Source organism: Bombyx mori, chromosome 19, assembly GCF_030269925.1.
Source record: "Bombyx mori chromosome 19, ASM3026992v2".
Lineage (NCBI taxonomy): Eukaryota > Metazoa > Arthropoda > Insecta > Lepidoptera > Bombycidae > Bombyx > Bombyx mori.
Window position 1 is genome coordinate 14,618,751 of NC_085125.1, and position 22,917 is coordinate 14,641,667.

The following is a 22,917-nucleotide window of genomic DNA, read 5'->3' on the forward strand; positions in this document are numbered from 1 at the left end:
AGAAAATCAGGCGACAAAATCAGTGAGCTGTATCTCCGTTAAAAAGCACCGTTAGTGGATCGTGAGGATCCGAGATGACGTGTTTGGGGCGACGTCGACTGCTTTCCATTCTTTCCGCAGGATCGGGAATGTAGTTACCAGCGGCCACGATGAGAGGGTTCTCGTGTCGTGCCACTTTATTGAAGTCACAGAAACAGAAAGACTCACTATGACGTAGCGTCAGCCGCGCCCGCGTGTACCTCCGTGAACAAGCGCTTAATCCTTTACCGGGGACATGACGGTGCCTTCCTATTTGTATTAAAATAGCTTGTAAGCTCTCCCAGAAACGCTCGAAGGGGGCCGCCGGGTAGAGACGGGGGTCGGAGTCCACAGACATCACCGCGCACTTGGAGATGGGGCCCGAAGTCTCAACCGTTTTGTGCAACTCGCATCGGCTCGGAGCGACCTGCACGACGGTGCACAAGATTGCTTCGCGGCTGACGCGCTGTCACGGTTCAAATATTACATGCCAACACTGCCATGCCATTTTACTGGTGGTAGGACCTTTTGTGAGTCCGCACGGGTGGGTACCACCACCTTGTCTATTTCTGCCGTGAAGCAGTCATGTGTTTCGGTTTGAAGAGTGGGGCAGCCGTTGTAACTATACTGAGACCTTAGAACTTATATCTCAAGGTGGGTGGCGCATTTACGTTGTGGATGTGTATGTAAGTAAGTCCAGTAACCACTTAACACCAGGTGGGCTGTGAGCTCGTCCACCCATCTAAGCAATAAAATATATATAAGTAATAAATTCAAAGTAAAACAATGTTAAACAAATAATTTTATTCGAAATCTCAAAATAATAAAATATCAATTTTAAAATATGCTCAGTCGAGTCCCGGGTTCCGCCACGAGCTTGTCGCGTAGCGCTCGACTAAAAGTTAAAAAAAACCTTAACTTATTTTTTCTTTTAAGGCGATCACACGTGTTATTCATTGACGTGGTTGTAACAGAACCTACGACCTGACTAATTATATGCAATTATTAAAAATAACACTAAATATACAATAAAAAAATAAACATACAATGACTAAAATTAAATCACAATTATGTTAATTAATATCTTCATATTTTAAAATAATAATCAAATAAGTTTCATTTTTAAAAAAAGTACACACAATGGCTAAAATAAAAATCACAATAACTTTAAATACGCGTCCTCTGTCTATTTGAAAATATTATATACGCAGCACACTTACTGCCGCGCTCAGTCCACACAAACTTCGAGCAGCGGAACTAACCCTGGCACTCGGATCCATTCCGGGGACCGACTTCTGAACCTCGATATGAGGAGACTTGTGGTGGACCCATACAGTATCGCGGAGCTGGTCCCCGACTCTACGGCTGCTTCGCGGAATGACCAGCGAAAGAGGGGCCTATGGAGGCAACTCATCGCCACGATATTTGATGTTCGCATCAGTTCATGCTCAGAATGTGGACACCAATGAACATCTTTTAACTCCATAGAATTAGATTATTAGAAATACATTATCACATATCAACATCAACGTCAATATATAAATATTCAGTTTTTAATTTCATTGATGTGGTTACCCGAGGTCATCACGACGTGAATGCATCCGACTTGAGACATGAGGTCGGAGTCGGTCGGTCGCCCTTGAGGCCGGAGAGCTCGGCTGTCTCGTGCGGTCGCGCCCACACATGGGAGATCCTCAATTCGCTCTACCACCAGTGAGGATGCCTTAAGCGAAGTGTACAAGGGCAGCGGTCCCTGGGCGACCGCGCCCCCGCACACTACCGAACGTACAATAATAACGTCAACATTGCGCACTCGCAAGAAATGTTTGGGGACACACAATATATAACATTCATACATCGAAGTTTCATCTCAGAATACATGAACAGTCGCCAATAAGACCGGTAACTATAGAATTATTTAGAAAGTAAAGAAATCTTATTTAAATTGTACTTTACTACAAATAAATATTTAATAAAGAATCAAATCCAAATCCTTCAATTTTTATTTATAAGTAATAATATTTTGTAAAACAAAAAAAAACGAACAAAACTTCTAAATGTATATATATAATGATGATGATAAATTTCTTTCCTTTTAATATTTGAAACATATTAAATTTTATCACTTTATCACAATATTTGTTTACACAAAGTCGCGAGATGTCCCCGGCGACAGGCTCCGACGGGCACCCGGTGTATTAAAATATAGTATATTTTTTTTCATTTAGTTAATAAATATAATTTTTAATTCTAACTTTAGTATATACATAATTTGGAATGAGATTATATTTTTTAAGTTCGCAATCGCCTTTACAATAACAACCCTTCTGAAAGCGTATCAAATTGAGCCATACCGACAGACGGCGCACAACTGTGTGCTTAGTGCGAGTTTTTTAACGTTCTCGATAACGTAAAAGTTAACCCAATTTTGTATGCAGTTGGAACAGCGCCCCTAGCGGCAAACGTAGGCAAACGATCCCATTCCATACAAATATGAGCTAACTTTTACGCTATCGTGAACGTTAAAAAACTCGCACTAAGCACACTGATCTGAACCAACGAAACGAACCGACGTCGCAAATATATACACGTGTATGTTTATCGATAAAGTTTGTTTAGTAGAAGCATGACAAGGGCATGTAGCGGTGTCGGCTAAACTATATTACAATATTAATATCAAATTTTAGTTTTATGTTCAGGAGCTGTAGTTATCTTCCAGTGAGGCGACAGTAGAGTCCACAGTAGAGAGCGCGGCCGGTACGCACGGGCTCATTTTGTGCACAGGAACATTATTAACCTGGTTTGGGCAACAATACGAGAACATTAACGGAGCCCGGGGCGGCCCTGCTGATACCATTACACTGATTTTTACTGCTGGTAGGACCTCTTGTGAGTCCGCGCGGGTAGGTACCACCACCCTGCCTATTTCTGTCGTAAAGCAGTAATGCGTTTCGGTTTGAAGGGTAGGGCAGCCATTGTATCTATACTTGAGACCTTAGAACTTATATCTCAAGGTGGGTGGCGCATTTACGTTGTAGATGTCTATGGGCTCCAGTAATCACTTAACACCAGGTAGGTTGTGAGCTCGTCCACCCATCTAAGCAATAAAAAAAAAAATTAAAAATATTTCACTTCATTTTATTGAAATTAAATAATAGTTTTGAAAAAGTAAACTAAAAAATAAGCTTTTATACAATATAAAATAAATTTATTGTAAAAAAAGCGTAAGGTGCATGGTCTCAATGGTTTTAATAAATATTTTATTGACAGATATGAGTAAAAGGATTATCATTTTCATAATTTCTTAAAAAGCACGCCACGCTTTTTTTACAATAAATTTATTTTCTATTTTTTTGTTGGGTTTTCTATAAAAGCGTGCTATAATAGGTTTTTTGAACTGTTATTTATTTTTAATTTTTTAGTTTAAGTAGCATTATGTATCAAAAATGATTCATTACAAATAGTACATACACGCAAATACAACAGTTTCCAATTTGCTAACTAAACAAAAGAAGACGCTCAAACGAATTTGTTATTTTGACTGCTAAAAGTAAATAACGGGTCTAACTATTTAAAATATTGTATTGTCATCGGTCCTTGATAAGTACGACGAATTTCGAGTTTATCCGACGTTTTGAAGGGGATCAAAATCATGTTCAAAGATTCTGTTACATACATACTGACATACGTATGAAGCTAATAAAGGCGTATTAAAAACTTAATCTCGTCTAATCGTAATAAGTCGTGGGTTGTTACCTAAAGTGCAGCGCCTTGTTGGCCAGCAGCCTGTTGGCGTCGCTCCTGCGGACCAGGGGCAGCACCGCGGGCGGCGCGTCAGGCTGCAGCTCGGAGAAGGCGTGGTGCGCCAGGCGGGCCGCCAGCCGCGCCTCCCCCAGCGGCCCCGACACCACCACCCACTGCACCGTGCACGTGCCCATCGGCTTGCTCTTCATTATCAGCTGCATCAGAACACTCCACTCACCCCTAGCGTCATAGAGACACGCCTCCCAGGACTCGATCAACAAGAGGACTAAGAAAGGGGAATGAGTGCCCTATATCGGATCTGCCCACTGACCTGGTAGGTGATCTCGCGCTCGGAGCTCTGGGTGGGGTCCTGCTGGTTTCTGTTGACGAAGGCCTTGACGAGCCACTGGTGCGAGAAGGCCGTGAAGCGCGACGACTCGTAGTACATCTTGTGCACGAACTCGTCCAGGCGGTACGGCTTCAGCTGCAGGTCTGCGCCGCCACCACAGCTTTAACGCAATCAGTAACGGCACCTCCGCGTCAGCCACCGCGGCGCAACAACGTAGGTACTATTCAAGGGCCGCGGTACTTTGTAGATGTGTGATTATTGTTAGATGAAGATATACTTCAACTGGCAAAATTGAACAGGGACTAAATATATGTGGCAGTGGCTGATGATGCACGACTGACTAGTTGTTAAACAATTACCAGTGAAGGTGATCTTCTCATACGAGAGCAGATCCATTACTTGATTGTAGACGGCCATGGTCTCGTGGCTCAGTCGCTCCCGCTCCGCGATGACCTCCAGCACCTCGGCGGCCGACTTGTTGGGGTGCGCGCAGGCGGCCTCGTGGGCGCCGCCCTCGTGGGCCGGCCCTCTCCACGGACACCCGATGCAGGCGAAGCGGCAGCTCGTCAACCTGTACCAAACTTAACCGTCACATCACCTTCTTTTTTTTTCTACCTAAGTTGATAGCCTTGAGAGGCTATTTTAGCGTAACCTTAACTAGTAGGTCAGCTCACTGGCTCAAACCTAACGACGTTGCTAACATGAACCCTAGCAAGAGCCGTGCTTCGCAGAATCTACCACCGATTCCACCGGATCGGAACGCGTTACCGATCCGGTGGCCCACTGAGAAGATCCGGCGAGAAACTCAGTGGGCTGTGTCTGTGGGTTAATTTACTCGTCGAGCCCTTCGTCGCAAGCGACTGGTTCGACGAGAACGATGACCGGTGCTTGAGGTACCTAAAAGCACCGTTAGAGGATCGGGAGCATCCGAAATGACGCGCACATCCCCAATACGGTTATGTTAAAGTCGGGAGTGCCCTAGCCCTGCGACAGCGGAACAGCCGCTCGGACCTAATTTGAACAGCGGGTGCTCTAAAATAGTTTAAAGAACTGACAACTAACATTCAACAATGAACTGATCACCATCATCATCAGCTCACAACCGTCCACTGCTGGACGTAGGCCTCTCCCAATCCACAACACTCGACTACGAACATCGTACCTCATCAACATCGCATCACCTATATTTCATGAATTATTTTTAACTGACTAACTATACTGGTTATAATTTTAATAACAACACTATAGACGACAACCCGATGTCGCGACACGACAAAAACATGAAAATTTCCTGAAATTTACTGAAGACCATTATGAATTTGACACGCCCACGCACCTTGAGCCACGAGCTCAAAGCCTCAATTGGACTGTATAGCGGCTGCTCTACCCTTGGAACCGGTTATGACATCTTCGCGGCAGATAAGACAGTGTTGCCGACCCATGCAGGCTTACAATACACATCCCCCTGGTGTTCACGCGATTCCCCGGACTTTGGTAAAACCCGAGTGGGCCTGTAGTCCACCTGAGGTAACGAATATCAGATTGCTAGTACATAACAGACCGATCCCTGGTGACGACACTTCATGGACTATACCCATAGGTTTACCACGGATTTTTTTTTTTTATTTATTTCTTAGATGTGTGGACGAGCTCACAGCCCACCTGATGTTAAGTGGTTACTGGAGCCCATAGACATCTACAACGTAAATGCGCCACACACCTTGAGATATAGTTAAGGTCTCAATATAGTCACAACGGCTTCCCCACCCTTCAAACCGAAACGCATTACTGCTTCACGGCAGAAATAGGTGGGGCCAATACAAATACAAATAGAAATAGGCAGGGCAAATACAAATACAAATACCCGCGCGCACTCAGAAGAGGTTCTACCACCAGTAATTACGCAAATTATAATTTTGCGGGTTTGATTTTTATTGCACGATGTTATTCCTTCACCGTGGAAGTCAGTCGTGAACATTTGCTGAGTACGTATTTCATTAGAAAAATTGGTACCCACCAGCGGGATTCGAACACCGGTGCATCGCTCGATACGAATGCACCGGACGTCTTATCCTTTAGGCCACGACGACTTCAAAAAATTAAAATGAAACACGTTTAGTATTTTCTTATGTGTTCTCGATAAGTATTGGATTGTAAAAATTACAAATGGTGTGAATTTTTATCTATAAGCAGCACAAGCATACGTAAGTAAATAGTATTCGTTGCTCACGGACGTCAGCAATGATAGGGACACGGTCAGGCCACAGCCTCTGAACACTGACGTTTCAAATACTTTGGAGTTTTCACAGTCACGAATGACTTGAACTGAAGACTGAACCGTGTAAGAGCAGTGTGTGCTTCATTGTTCACCAAAATATACACAAATGCAAAAATATTAAGTACAAAAGTATAATGAAAGGCCTTATTGCTAAAAAGTGGCTACAAATTACAAAAAAAGGTCACAGGCGGGAGCATCACGATGGTCAGCCATGAGCGATTGAGTGAAGGAGGAGGAGGAGGATTACTAAAAGCGATCTCTCCCAAACAACCATCAGGTGGACAAGAATTATTTCAGGAAATAAATTAGAGGCGGTGTAGGTACTTATCGATTGAAAAAAATGAAAAATATCTATATAAATAAATATCAATAATTTATAATAAGAGTTTTCATGAAAAAGTAGTTAATTTTTGTCCATTGCGTTACCGTGAGTTTTATCTATTCGAATTCATACTCGCACTTTAACCCAATTGCCGATTTATAGTATTTATAATATTTATAGTATCTCTAGGAAAATCCATTGTTCACATTTCTTACTGCAAAGGAGAGTTCTTCCACCGATGTCAGATGTAATGAGCCCGAAAGGTACCACTAACCTATCTATTTTAGCCACGAAGCATTCAAGTCGTCATGGCTCAAAGGATAAGACGCGATATGCAGCTTTGCCGGTGTTCAAATCCCGCAGGCAGGTACCAATTATTGTTCCGCATCCCATATCGCACCGTCTCCTCTGAGGCGGCGTACATTCTCACTGGGAGGCCTTCCTGGGACCGCACGCCGCCGCCTATGCGTGACAATGCGACCTCCACGTGGAGAGGGGGGCCATGTCCCGGCGAACGAGCGATTAGAGCATGGAGAGGCTCCAATCTTGGCGGTCTGTGCTGAAGGCGTGGTCTCGCCGTCTGGCGAACCCGTCGGCCGATCTTCGGGTCGTCGAGGCGGTGCGCCCAATCCTCGCAGACTGGACTGAGTCAACCGCGACCGAGGGCATCTCACCTTTTGGTTCACGAAAATGCTCACCGGTCATAGGTGTTCCGGCCGGTATCTGCACCGCGGTGCCTGGAGCGAACTGACGATGGAATGCCACCACTGTGACTACGAGGAGGGCACACTGCCCCGCATGGCTGGAACAACGCCGTGTCCTCGTCTTGCAAGTAATACCGAACTTGTCGCTGCCGACCTTCGTAGCTATGATGCTCGACTTCTGCGAGTCCACCGGTTCATAGTAGGAGACGGCAGAACGAGAGAGAGAGAGAGAGAGAGAGAGAGAGAGAGAGAGAGAGAGCTTATCCCTCTCCGTAAAGCATGTCGTCCGTAAGCTCCGACAAATACTTACGCTTGTGGAATATGATCTGACTGCGATCATGAATCACAATGAACGCAAAACTGCATTAACTGTCAGGATTGCTGTTTAAACCAGTTCTGCTCTGATTAGTATGTAGCACTTTTAATTGAATAGTTAGCAAACGATCAAATGAAATTACAGGAAAGTTAAAATACAAGAAAAAATGCAGTTCACTACACCTAGATGTTCTAGTTAAGTATTACCCGAAAACTATTTAATAGATGATATTGTATTAGTATGTACTTTTGGAATTGTGCCATTACTGATACTCGTAATAAATAAGTTTGGTTCGCATCCTCGCACTATGTTATTGAATTAGATACAATTAGTTGGGGTGCAGTCGCACAACAGACCTTCGTCGGGCGGGGCGCCTGGCGCGGCCACAGTGCGTACTGCGCAGCGCCGACACTAGGAGCGAGTACACGCCGGCGACAATGCGAACCAAACTATCGAGGTAGCGCCGCTTCACCGCGTGCGACACAACCAATTGCGAGAACTTGTAACTCCTGAGGGAGAAATTTCACTCTGCTCATTATTATAGCATTATTTGTGAATTATCTCGGTGATAGGACCTCTTGTGAGTCCGCGCGGGTAGGTACCACCACCCTGTCTATTTCTGAAGTGCAGCAGTAATGCGTTTCGGTTTGAAAGGTGGGGCAGCCGTTGTAACTATACTTGAGATCTTGGAACTTATATCGCAAGGTGAGTGGCGCATTTACGTCGTAGATGTCTATGGGCTCTAGAAACCACTTAACACCAGGTGGGCTGTGAGCTCGTCCACCTATCTAACTAAAAAATATATAAAAGAATCTAAGTCAAAAAACACGACCGTTTATGTCGGTTGAGGCGGTTGTTATTATACAATATTCGAAACGCAATGACATCGATCTAGATAGGTGGCAATACCGTTGCCTGATAGCAAGAACTCGATCAGCTTTGTATGACGAGACCCAACCGTCAACGCTAGACGCTGTCTGGAAGGGTATTCCATCATGCCTATTGAGGTTTCGACTATAGTATTTTAAAATTCGCAGCGGTATCAGACAGGCCAAGAGATGCCTTAAAAAATATTGAACACAGAATGACACAGAGTACTACAAACGATAGCAACTATACCGGTGTGTCTATCTCCACAAACAATACAACTAGAAACATTTTGAAGTATTCGGTGTATTGGTGTCGAGAGATACTACAATGCCGGTGTTCGAATCCTGCAGGAGGGTACCAATATTCCTAGTGACATACGTCCTAAGACATGTTCAAGAAAGACTCACGAAGCAATAATAATATTGTGTATTATAAATACCCCCCCATATCGCTGTTGGTAGAGTATATTGTAAGCTCGCACGGGTAGGTACTGCAACTCTCCCTACATCTGCTGCAAAGCCGTCATTCTTTCCGGTTTAAAGTGTGTCACAGCCGTTTAACTATAGAACTTAGACCGAATCAAGTTGGCGATATGATTACCGTTGTAAGCCAACGAGCATACGGCCCACCTAATAGTGAGTGGTCACTGTCGCTCATGGACATCAGCATTTCCAGAGGCAGTCCAAGCCGCTGCCTGTCGCAAATCCATCCAATCCAGCAGACAGGCTGGTCCTGTATATTGTTTTCCTTAAAATATCTTATGCACAACTAAACTTAAAATATCTTATGCACTTCGATCAATAATATTGATCGAAGTGCACAACAATATTATTTCACACAAAATTACGTTTTAGATTCCGATATGTAGTTAGATACGTCAGGTAGAAATGTGCCTGTGCGTCAGTGTGCCAAAAAGGAGTTTGATAAAAGTCTTTGAACTTTCCGATGTTCATTTCGATCTTAAATGTTGACCGTTTGGAACCAGCTAACCGACAGTTCGTGGGGCTGCTGCCTTTGGTTCTTAACTTTTTACTTTTCTTGGCTTTATACACAATAAAATTTGGATTTAATTTCGCTTCTAGTAATTTCATCTCTTAACTTACGAATTTCTAAGGTTTAGTAATACAGAACAGTACTCGACAACTGAAAATGGCGAGATACAACCGTGAAATACAATGTATTTCTATTAGCGTGCGTGCACGAAGGCTTTAATGCGTACCTCTCTTCACATTGATTCTCCTCGTGGTTAGGTAGCGAATGTCGCGGGAACACGCTAGTGCAGTACTTGCACTCCAATGGCAGTTCGGAGACTGTCTTCTCGACAGCCAAGTTCCTGGAGGCTGACGTCTTGGATATTTCGACACGACAGTTGGGACATGTAGCAGACTCCTCACGGAGACGGGCATCTGCCAGTAAGTGAGTGAAGCAAGCGACACACATCAGGTGTCCATTTATGCACTGCAATTTGAATGGTGTTAGACAGAGTAATTACATTTATCAAACAAAGGTTTTTCAATTGAGGACAAAACTGAACTGACTTTAATATATATTTTTCATAGTATTTTTTTTTTAATGTTACAAATGTTCAATCTATTTTTATATTAGACTAGTGAATCCTGAATGTATTGATACTACTTGCGTGCCACATTTTATACACATGGTACTACCTGGACATACCATATAAATGGCTTCGAAGAAGCACAGGACAAACAAACACACATAAAAACATATATAGAAAGCTAGACCTTACCAAAAAAAAAATTATTCTCAGTATCCAATCTGCATGAATATTATAATATACTTTGTTATGCATAAAACTTAAAAAATTGAGGATCTGATATTTAAAATTTTGTGATAGAAGTCACAGCCAATATATCTACCCATTTCAGGTTTAGGGTCTCTTTCACCTAGTCCTATTACTGCCACTTGCCTATTTTTGACATCAATTCAATGTCATTTTACAACCAATTATGATGCTATTTTGATTGATTGATTGCATGTTGTTGTTGATGTTGATTTGAAATCAAATTATTTGAATATTAACTTTACTTGAACCATTACCACAAACAGGTTTTATTTAAAATTAATGTAAAACTTCAGATAGTGTGAAAATCAGTTAAAAAATCTGTGAAACTAATTAATAAAATCATTGTGAAATTATAATCTAATGATTGTTTTGATTGTATTTTACAACTCATCTTTAAATTTAGTAATACTTTTGTAGATGTGTTTATTACTTTACTAAAATAATATTTATGAAGTGTCTGTGATTTAGTAGTGTGTGCTTATATTAGTATATTTATATGGTTTGGTACTAATTGCACTTAGAAACAGTGAGCAACAATTATATTCAATATGAAAGTTGTCATCTACTATATTTGCGAATTTTATTGTTTTATGTGTTAGCATACATTAATATATCTATTTATTGTATTGCCTTTGTAAGCAAACGAGCATGTGGCCCACCCGTTAGAAGTGGCCACTGTCACTCATAGACATCAGCAATCCAAGGGGCACAGTTAGACTGTGCCTTATGCAAATAAACGCAGTAGTTATACAGTAGACAGCAGCGTGTCTTTGTCCCTGGCATATCTAGTGTACATGAGTGGTGGTAGCCTCTCTCCAGTTATTGGGTGATTTAATGGTCTACCCTAACCAGTAAAGACAGTAAAGAAAAACATTACTAAAATTTGATACGTGAAATGCAGCTGTATGTTGTTTTGTTTGTCAGTAATCACCAGCACTACCACTATTTATTTTCTGGATGAACTCAATACACCCTATTTTTTTTTGTTGTTTAACTACTTAAGCAATTTATTTAATGTTTGGAGGAATGAGGGATAGGTATGGTGAATGAAAATAAAGAATTATATCTCTGAAACATTTCTTTATTGACATTGAAATGTTACAAGAGTTTTACTAATTACTAAAGCACACTTTATTAATTACCTAAAACACATTTACTATTATCAATAACATGACAAATATATTGTTTACTTAATAATTGTTTGATACATCCTACCGATACGCTTCTGTGCTATCTCAAAACACAAAAAGAATACAGGACAAAACTATCAGCTCGTAAATCTATCAAGAACCCATTAATTATGATTACAGCCGACAAACAAGCTAAGACGCAACCGTGTATCTCATTAGTTTAATTCCACTTCACACTGGGTCCTGCCTTTAAGCCATAGTGATCATTAAGTACTGACAAAGTGCAGCAACGAACAAATATAGACAACAAATATATTTCGTAATTAAGTTATGTAATAAATTTATAGAAAATCGCCTTTTGGAAGGTAAGAGCGACTGTTGTCTACTTTACCTGGTATACAGCCGATTGGGGCAGATCGAGGCAAACTGCGCAGCACAAAATGCCACCGAGCCTGTACTCGAGTCTCTCACTGGCATCAGCCTCTAGCATTCTACGTCTCTTAGGCAATGGACCTTCGTCTTCCGTTACTTCTGCCGCAACTAATTCATGGCTTGATGATGGCAATGGCTCACATGGAGGTTCACTTTCTGGAGCTTCAGCCATTTCCAAAAAGGTAAACAACAATGAACTACAATTATTTTATCACTTGATTTGAAGACACTAATGATAACAACTATTATTGTTTGACTTTCTACATGCAAACCATAGATTATACACTTAATATATACGAGATAGATGCGCAACTCTCATTTTTATTTTTGCTTTAGTTAAAGCCCGGTCCAGCAGGCGTCGCTACGATCGATTATTAGTCTCCCTACCCCCCACCAGGTGGCTTTTTTAGTAATTTTAATATTTTTAATAACTCTCTTTATGAAAAAATCTTATCGTTTAGAATCGCTGAAATTCCCGGTAGTACTTATGAGATATTAAGGAATGTTTGATTGTGTTCAGCATTCTAATCGATAAGATCTTTTCATACAGAGAGAAAACAGTTTTTTAAAATAAAAAGCTGTAATTCTCTGTAAGCTATTTAATTTCCCTATATTACAAACAATTTTCTGTTAAAAGATTGTATGAACGTACAATTGTATAAAATTTCGAATAACAATAATTCCTCTAGATTAATCCTACTAGCGTACTTATTAACATTAAATCGAAAGTTATCTAAAAGTTAATTAAGTCTAGATAATCAAATCATTCTATGTCAATAAGTCATTTGTGCGAAATATAAACATGTCAGCTTTCCATTACAAACATAGTAGACAATTTGAATTAAATTAAATAAATTTGTTTCTTAACGATAGCAGTTCTTGCTTAAAGTTGATCGTGACAGATCATGATCATGATCATCTTGTATGAAAATATTACATCTATAAACACTACCTATGCTTCGTCATACAATAATTGTCATTTAAACTAGCATTGTAGAGATAATACACACACTAAAGTGAATACTAAATTATTCTTAGCATTCTTATATTTGGTAATACTAGATGAAACAAACAGCAGATTGAAAGAAAATCATCTTAAAGTTAATTACATTCATTACAAACCATTAGTTTGCATTTTGTTACAAAAGAAACTGATGTTCGTTACATGCAAATGAATTATAAACATACACATGCAAACATAAAAATGTAAATTTATCTTTTAATCCAAATTAAATGTACATTAATATTACATCTAAATAATAGAAAGGGTTTCGAAAATTTTTATTGGACTCAACAGCAGACAAGCACGCAACCCGGCTCATGATAAGTGGTCACCAGTGCTTATAAACTTCAGCAGTGCCATAGGGGTTGCTGTCTATCACTTAAGTTTTAATAAATTATTAATATACTCAGTCACAAGCATATTGATTTCACATAATGAAAATGTAAGAAACATAATCATGCATTTTCATTTATATCTGCTCATACAGAAAACACAACTTAGTAAAAATATATTCCACAGTTAATCTAAATAATTGCAAATAATGCTTTTGAAGACCGTTGACTTTTGATCATTAATTAAAATCATCTTCTCGTAGAATTTACAAAAGGTTATTTACAAAAATTTATATCAGTATTTTCATATATTACTAACTTACTAATTATAACTATTCAAACGTAATACTATAAGAACTAAACAACCTATTTTAAAACAAAATTGGCATCAATTTAGTTCTTATGAACTATTTCAATTATTAATTTATAAATTATAAACATATTTAAAAAAAATTAAGATCCTTGAGAGTTCACGTTCCTTGCTGAATCAGTTTCTCTTCTGAAACGGAGAAACAAAGTATCATAAGTATGTAACAAATATTGAAAAAATACGACCATGAAAAATTTAGTGATAATGTAATCATACTTACAAATTAATATATTACATAACACGTTCTGGTTCAAATATAGTGCATCAATCTTTTCATGTTTCAGACATTTTAGTGCTCCTTATAATTTTTCCATAAAATTTTGTCATTATCAAACCTTTGTCTACAAAAATAAAAACATTATTTTATATTGGGTAGAAGGATGAATGTGGTCACAGACCACTCGGTGTAACTTAGTTATCAAGCACCAGGAAACAAAACGTGAATGCCATCATCTAACTTTGGATGTGAGATCAATTGTGCTGTATTTTATTTAAACAGGAAAGCATGACTGATTGATCATTCCAAAAAACTAGTTCGGGCCCACTTGACAATAAGCATATAATACGCTGAGTTGCAAAACATAAATACTTCCACCCACTCGAGACAATTTTATTATCTGAGGTGTGTGTGTGATAGTACGAGACTTAATACCGACTGTTTTGATCAAAACTTAACATATATGATAGCTAGGCAGCAGAAATAGGAAGGACCATTAGTTGGTGCTAATTCATTTAATTATATTATGAATAATAATTCTGTTAGCAAATAATATACCGGGAAAATAGTGTAAACTCACCGTTATCAAGGCATCCGAAATAGCATTTCATTTTCGATCTTCGAGGCATGCTGATTTTTAATAATAAACATTCTGTAAGAAATGAAAATAGTTACACAGGCTTACGAAACGCTAACGAAGAAAAAAGTATTGGAGCCAAGATATGTCTAAAGAGAATTCAAAACAGTTTCTCAATGTCTAATCGTCTAATATTCTCATAAAGCTAAAAGTTGCTCTAAATTAATACTACAACGTAAAATAACTCACACCAAGACCAAAAAAAAACGATTTAAAAAATTAAAGCGTTACGACATTTTGAAAACTCTTTTTTTTTTTTTGAGGTTGTTTTACGGCCCTGGAATTTTGAAAACTTCAAAGCAGTGTTTCCAGTTACGTTTTTTTTACCACATTTTACCCGTTTCTTTTGAATTTATCCCTAAAATTTCCTAAACAACTTTCATAAATCCTTTATATAGAAAGCATAAATAAAATACAGAAAATAAACCACAGCATATTATTTAATGTAGGTATATATAATATAAACGCCCCCAGAAGATCATAGATCTATAGGATTAGAATTTTCAAGGAAGTCGACGCATTGCTTTTATATTCTTTTGCTGCACGCAACCTAACACTGTTCGGTTCTAAAATTGAGCAATTGTTTGCTGGCAAAGTTGGGAACTTTCTATGAAGCAAGCCGTTCAGGGTTTCATTAGAAAGCCTGTTTCTTTTGTCAGTTTTTACATTTGAGAACACTGAATAATCTTTCCACCTCAGTCTTTGAAGAAGGAACTGCTAGCAAAAGTGAAATGACAATTACAAGGTTTTCGTAAATGAAATTACCATGATAATCTTTCATGGTACATGAAGTACCTGTATATTACAATACGAGTAAGTTCTAGTGACATCAACGAAAACAGGTAAATAAAAATTTGGCGGATTATACTTATTGGGATTCTGGGGAATCCCTAAGAAAAAAGCAGTGGCTTAATCTATGATTTACTTTACTAGAGGGTTACTGTTGAATCAAACCTTCTTTATAGTTTTTATACACAACTCTGTTTTATTCTTTTACTTGTCAACTCGACTAAATGTCATTCTCTCCATAAAATAAAATGTTCATTGTTTTACTTTAATTATCGTTTATTTTAAAATTCACAACAGTTACTAGTATAGGCTTTGCTTTTTACCCAGAAATATCCTAAATCCTGGAATTTTTTAAATTGTCTTTATCATCCAAAATATCAGCTATTTTTCCCTAAAAAAGAGAGAATTCCCTAAAAGTGGAAGCACTGCTTCAAAGTACGCTAACCTTTTTTATTGAGTCAGAACTCGTATCTGCCATCTAGTGAGTTTATTAGTTCATTAAGGCCAAAACGTTTCAAAAATGACCTCGCCGGTTCCTAAAGATGACGCTAGTTGAATGTTCTTTTCCTTTGTATGGGAGTTGGGGTGAATGAAGTTAGCCCCTCAAAAAAATTTTTTTTCCTGTTTTCTACTTATTTTCTATTAATTCGTTTGTTCATCATTTGTTCTTGATTGTTCACTGTTAATAATTGTTTGTTCCCCATTTATTTATTTTAAAAAAAATATTAAAAATATATCTAAAAGTTAGCCCCTCGATTGCAATTTTTAATATTTTTTCGTCCTTAATTACTCGTAAATATTCATTTTCGATTGTTCTTATATAAAATACGTTTGTTCTCTTTCGAAATTACTCATTTTTTGTTTAATTAATTGTATTAGTTGAATAAATGTATACAAAATACCGGTAAAATGGGGCGATTAGGGATTGAAAGGCGAATCGGGAAAAAACCGGGAAAATCTTTCGACGCTCAATATAAGTTTTATATTCGTTGCAAAATCTTCCATTTTTTTGTAGTTTAATAGTAGAATGTTGAAAGTTCACAAAACAACTCTGAATATGCATGATCATAGCTGCTAACTTATAAAAAATCGCGTTTCAAATTAACTTCCTGTGGTGGTAATTATTTTAGTGCTAGAAACTTTGCTCTCTTTTATTTATTTGATAATAATAGAAGACGACTATGATTTATAAACGCTATTTAGTGTTTGAACCAGCATATATATTAAAGGTAAGTCTCAGTTGTTATTGGTTTTAATGTATTTGATTAAATAAAAATACATGTAAAAATCTGTTGTTTTTGGGGATATTGGGGACGTCTTAGGTACAAATAACAACGAAAAAGGGGTCAATTGGGATGAGAATACGTGAAATGGAAACGACCTAAGTATAAATAGGTACAGGTTTGTAGGCTTGTCTATGTAGTTATAACAATATTTTTTAAATTTGTTGGTAAAAATCTGGTTTATCGAAGCGAAATTGGGAATAAGTCTTTAGTTGAAATAGATAAGCAATTTAATATAAGTAAGTCGATTTTGCAGAGACATGTAACAAGATCAATGAAATCTCAAGGTGGACAAAAATGTCTAAGTAATACATAATAAAATATTTAATATTTGTTCAGAGTGGGGGTATTCATCTGATTAATCCATGGAATAACCGACACACCTAATCTCTTAACCCAGATAGAAATATCAGCCCCTAAGTACTTACCAAGAACGGAGAAATATAAACCGTTTCTAAGAAAGCCCACTATATATGTATATTTTGTTGTTACTGCACTGTCGATTGCACCTATAATTGAGGTGATGTCTGCCATGTACTTTTGTCAGTTTTTCAAATTTTTTTATTGATGATCACTTTGTTGGTGCAACTAAATAAATAAATAAATTAAAACTATATATAAAAATAAAAGTAGTGCCAACCCTAGCAAATTTCTCATTTCGTCCCAATTAACCGCAATTTTCAGGTAAATAGGGATTACACCTATTTTTGCATTTTTTGCTTAAACTGGAATGCTACTTGCATAATTTTAAATTAGACAACAAAGATGCCTCCAAGACTCAATCATTTTGATCCTGATATAGCATTATATACATCAACAACTACCTTAAAATTGCTCATAAAGTTGGAATTTGTCCCTAATCGCCCCATTATACGGTATGTGTACTGCGCATGCCATAAGTGTATAATCTATGGCGCATGCGTCAACTATAATGCCTAAACTTTCTACGCGGTTTTAATCGTGAAAAAAAAACAATTATAAATCCTGAAGGATCATTTAATTGGATACAGTTTAATTAAAAAAATTAAAAAATAAATAAATAAAATAATGTGCATTCGCGTAAAGTTAGCCCAAATACATTTTTTCCATCCTCCTATATACCTATCGCTATGAAGGTATAAAAAAGATAGGTTAAGAGTTCACATAGGTAATATAAACAAATAAGTAAATATGTTCATTATTTATCTTTCAAGAGGTAATGTAGGTACGGTATACATTATAATAACATTTTGACACAGTCGAAATTATATTCCTAACATTAGTAAAATAACATTTTAATATTTTTTTTATAGGTTATGTATTGAAATTGTTGGAAAATTATTTCATGTTTTAGCTGGAAAACTACATGGAGAATTATATGCAATACAAGATAATGAGCTCCATTAAATGAATTCGAATGAAACCAAACTGTTTACCATCCAAATTCGATTGTCGGGCAGATAGAAAACGAAAATTCACTCATAGTGAACCTCGGCCTGCATTTGTGAAACGGCAAAGACTCACTATTATCAAGGAAATTGAAGAGACAACTAAAAATGAGATGTGTCGTATTATTATACCTTTGCCATCTTGTAGTCAAGGTAGGTGTAACTGTCAATAATTAGTTACACTCACAGATCTCCTAATCAAATAACAATATCAGAAAAAATGAGAATAGTTAGTTAGTTAGTGGAAGTAGCCAAAATGGGCAAGTGGATCTCAGTTCCTATTACATAAGGTACTAGGAAGTTTGTGAAAATGAAAATTTATCACAGTGTAATATCACTTACTTACTTTAACAGTGAAGGAAAACATTGTGATGAAACCTGCACACCTAAATGTTCTTAGGATTTTCTTAGGTGTGTAATCCACCAACCAGCAATAGGCCAGCGTGGTGGACTAAGGCCTAAAAACCCTCTCAATGGTAGTGAAGGCCAGTGTCCAGCAAGGGGATATATTATATGGGCTGATGATGATGACTAGGAAGTTAAATACTACTACTACTACTACGACAGTACACATATAATCCTATATATTTACAAACTATACGTTTGTTGGAAATTGCTAACATTATTTCATATTTCCAGATGTCCAGCCACTTGAAAATAGGTGTAGTAATGACAAAGCTATCCAAGTAGCTCCAGCACAGGAACACAAAGGCAAGGCAAGTGTGTATTGCCACATCACCCCTTAATATATCTGAAGCAAGTATAAGTAAACAATCAGAACCAGCAAAAAAAAAACTGTTGTTCCTGAGGACAAATTTGACAGTGATGAGTCAAATGCACCAGCAACAGAAGGATCAACTGTTGACTATGAGTTATCTCTCTATATCTCCACTCCATCAAAGACTTGTGCACTTCAGACTATAGCTCTCAAGAAGACTAAAAAGTTGAAAAAATGAATGTGTTAACAACTTTATCTAAAGTGAAAAATAAACAACGTTTATATATTGGTCTTCCACAAGAATTATGTTTCATAATAGGCTTGATTGAGAAACATACAAATGTTTCTGAACAAAATATTATATTATGTCTGATGAGAATAACATTAAATAGAACATTCTCTCAATTGGCTGATGATTTCGATTTATCTGTAAGTCAAGCAAGCAATATATTTTTCAACAAACTCCCAGAAATTGCAAATGTAATATCACCCCTTGTTAGACTATAAAAAAAACAATACAATAAATATATATGCAGGAAGGATAATTGATGTCAACTTGGTGGAAAATAGAAAGTTTTTAGATAGTTTGCCACCTACAAAACTCTTTAATTAAATAAGTAATCCTTACTTATAATTGAGGAAGTTTTGTAAGTATTTTCACTCTTCATTCAAAAACTACTGAACAGATTTTAATAAGACTTTTATGCTGGTCTTCTATGGCTAGCAACTCATTATTATTTTGATTCTGTTTTCCACAAATGTGCTAAATATGGGCTTATATATATGAAAAGGAATAAATATTAATGTTATGTAACCTTTGTACCTGTATGTTAAGAATAATTTTTAATAAAACATAATTTAAATTGAAATATTTTTATTAAATCACATTCACTTTGTACACATCAATATTTTGTACTCCCTAAAAGGAAAATAGGTATAAAGTTTTTTTTAAATATTTAACATTACATTTTTGTGTAGGATTAGAAAATTGTTATTCTTCCAAAAAGAAACTACATTATCTAACAACTGTGCAACTTACTCGGAATCAAAATCAATACCTACTAATTATAGTGACCTGATTAGTTTTTTCAAAGTTGCTGGATGCTACACAAAAGTAGCAAGTTTTACTTTTAGCACAATACATATGCATTTGAACTTGTGCATAATATCTTTCTTTAATTTTTTTTTGCCTTTTTATTTATGGAAACATAGCATTACTCACTTGCTTGTTTGTAGATCTATCAAAAAAACATAATTTATGTTTTTTTTAGCACAGTGGACAATACCCTATTATTCATATTAATTATATACGGCGCGGCGATGCGAAAATTCATTACTGAATTATTTAAGAATGATAGGCATAATATAATATTTTAATTCGCGATCTGTTTATAATTTTTAATATATGATTTAAAAATAAGTTATCTTTAATATTTTTAATTTTGTGATTTATGGGGTGGTCACAGTCATTATTATAAAAATAGAAATTTTGAGGAAATATAAATGTTTAATACAAATTATTTTGATAATCGAAATAAATTCATATCAATCCAAATTCATATTTGAACTATGAAAATTGTATGGTATGTAAACAGAAATATATTTTATAATTATAATGACTATTTATTCCATGCAGTATCTGTGCAAGCTTCTCTAACCGACACTGCAACTAGAATAAAGTCTAATAAAGAATAAGAATAAACTTTTCTTCGAAGCTCAATTCTACAAGGGTATTCAATCAGATAGATATCTCTCTGTCGTTCCTGTATGAAATTTTGGTATGTCGAAATCTTGGATAAATCCAGCAAAGCTAAATAAAGTATTTACCTAAAAAATATGTTTATGCTTAAAGTCACGTGTTTATGTTATTCGAAAGTATTAAGCTCCAAGCAGCATTTAGCTCCAACTAAATTCATTAAGAACCAATTTTTCAATCGATGATTAAAACAACATTAATACTGAGAATGAATATTTATTTATAAAATACACATATGTTTTGACCACGAATTTTGCACGATAATGAATAAATATGAATTAATCTTCTTCTTCTATAACCCATAGTCAACAGTTGATCCTTCTGTTGCTGGTGCATTTGACTCATCACTGTCAAATTTGTCCTCAGGAACAACAGTTTTTTTTTTTGCTGGTTCTGATTGTTTACTTATACTTGCTTCAGATATATTAAGGGGTGATGTTGCAATACACACTTGCCTTGCCTTTGTGTTCCTGTGCTGGAGCTACTTGGATAGCTTTGTCATTACTACACCTATTTTCAAGTGGCTGGACATCTAGAAATATGAAATAATGTTAGCAATTTCCAACAAACGTATAGTTTGTAAATATATAGGATTATATGTGTACTGTCGTAGTAGTAGTAGTAGTATTTAACTTCCTAGTCATCATCATCAGCCCATATAATATATCCCCTTGCTGGACACTGGCCTTCACTACCATTGAGAGGGTTTTTAGGCCTTAGTCCACCACGCTGTCCTAGTGCTGGTTGGTGGATTACACACCTAAGAAAATCCTAAGAACATTTAGGTGTGCAGGTTTCATCACAATGTTTTCCTTCACTGTTAAAGTAAGTAAGTGATATTACACTGTGATAAATTTTCATTTTCACAAACTTCCTAGTACCTTATGTAATAGGAACTGAGATCCACTTGCCCATTTTGGCTACTTCCACTAACTAACTAACTATTCTCATTTTTTCTGATATTGTTATTTGATTAGGAGATCTGTGAGTGTAACTAATTATTGACAGTTACACCTACCTTGACTACAAGATGGCAAAGGTATAATAATACGACACATCTCATTTTTAGTCGTCTCTTCAATTTCCTTGATAATAGTGAGTCTTTGCCGTTTCACAAATGCAGGCCGAGGTTCACTATGAGTGAATTTTCGTTTTCTATCTGCCCGACAATCGAATTTGGATGGTAAACAGTTTGGTTTCATTCGAATTCATTTGATGGAGCTCATTATCTTGTATTGCATATAATTCTCCATGTAGTTTTCCAGCTAAAACATGAAATAATTTGCCAACAATTTCAATACATAACCTATAAAAAAAATATTAAAATGTTATTTTACTAATGTTAGGAATATAATTTCGACTGTGTCAAAATGTTATTATAATGTATACCGTACCTACATTATCTCTTGAAAGATAAATAATGAACATATTTACTTATTTGTTTATATTACCTATGTGAACTCTTAACCTATCTTTTTTATACCTTCATAGCGATAGGTATATAGGAGGATGGAAAAAATGTATTTGGGCTAACTTTACGCGAATGCACATTATTTTATTTATTTATTTTTTAATTTTTTTAATTAAACTGTATCCAATTAAATGATCCTTCAGGATTTAAAATTGTTTTTTTTTCACGATTAAAACCGCGTAGAAAGTTTAAGCATTATAGTTGACGCATGCGCCATAGATTATACACTTATGGCATGCGCAGTACACATATTTTGTATACATTTATTCAACTAATACAATTAATTAAACAAAAAATGAGTAATTTCGAAAGAGAACAAACGTATTTTATATATGAACAATCGAAAATGAATATTTACGAGTAATTAAGGACGAAAAAATATTAAAAATTGCAATCGAGGGGCTAACTTTTAGATATATTTTTAATATTTTTTTTAAAATAAATAAATGGGGAACAAACAATTATTAACAGTGAACAATCAAGAACAAATGATGAACAAACGAATTAATAGAAAATAAGTAGAAAACAGGAAAAAAAAATTTTTTGAGGGGCTAACTTCATTCACCCTGGGAGTTGCACCCCCCTGATGCAAACAAAGGAAGGTTTGTTGTGTTTATGTCTAAGCCATCCATAGACTATTTTATTTGATTTGTCCAATTGACTTCGGCAAAAGGAATGCAGACTATAAATTTATAGCAAAAAAATCAAAGCTATCAAATGAATACTGAAAATAACTAATATGAAAAAAATTAAGATTAAAATAATATTAAGATTAAAATAATATTAAGATAAAAATTAAGATTAAAATAGCTTCTCGGTAAAATAATGAGAATTTACTGAGAGTTAGACTTTTTGAAAATCATCTGCGACAGAACAAATCTGTTACTCACACTTGTGCACTTATCTGTATCAAATTGTTAGGTAAGCCACCACTATAGCATGTT

The 22,917-nt window shown here is 36.5% G+C and overlaps 1 protein-coding gene and 1 long non-coding RNA gene across 4 annotated transcripts; one reads left to right on the top strand and one right to left on the bottom strand.

Annotated features, from left to right (window-relative positions):
• Positions 1-805: 805 nt before the first annotated feature.
• On the bottom strand, positions 806-22,594 carry LOC101737674 (zinc finger TRAF-type-containing protein 1 homolog). Of its 2 annotated transcripts, XM_062674127.1 has the most exons (8): positions 22,553-22,594; positions 11,930-12,230; positions 9,821-10,059; positions 8,088-8,240; positions 4,471-4,682; positions 4,094-4,254; positions 3,775-3,977; positions 806-2,815 (listed from the first exon to the last, which is right to left on the bottom strand). In XM_062674127.1, the coding sequence occupies exons 2-8, from the start codon at positions 12,140-12,142 to the stop codon at positions 2,788-2,790; spliced, it is 1,209 nt and encodes a 402-aa protein (XP_062530111.1). In that variant the 5' UTR covers positions 12,143-12,230; positions 22,553-22,594; the 3' UTR covers positions 806-2,787. The 2 variants fall into 2 exon arrangements, with proteins under 2 accessions (XP_062530111.1, XP_037873493.1); XM_038017565.2 differs by lacking the exons at positions 8,088-8,240; positions 22,553-22,594 and having other exon boundaries at positions 11,930-12,270.
• On the top strand, positions 17,505-19,615 carry LOC134200706 (uncharacterized). Of its 2 annotated transcripts, XR_009975732.1 has the most exons (3): positions 17,587-17,748; positions 17,935-18,181; positions 18,668-19,615. It is a non-coding gene; the product is annotated as an uncharacterized LOC134200706 (long non-coding RNA). The 2 variants fall into 2 exon arrangements; XR_009975731.1 differs by having other exon boundaries at positions 17,505-18,181.
• Positions 22,595-22,917: the final 323 nt, after the last annotated feature.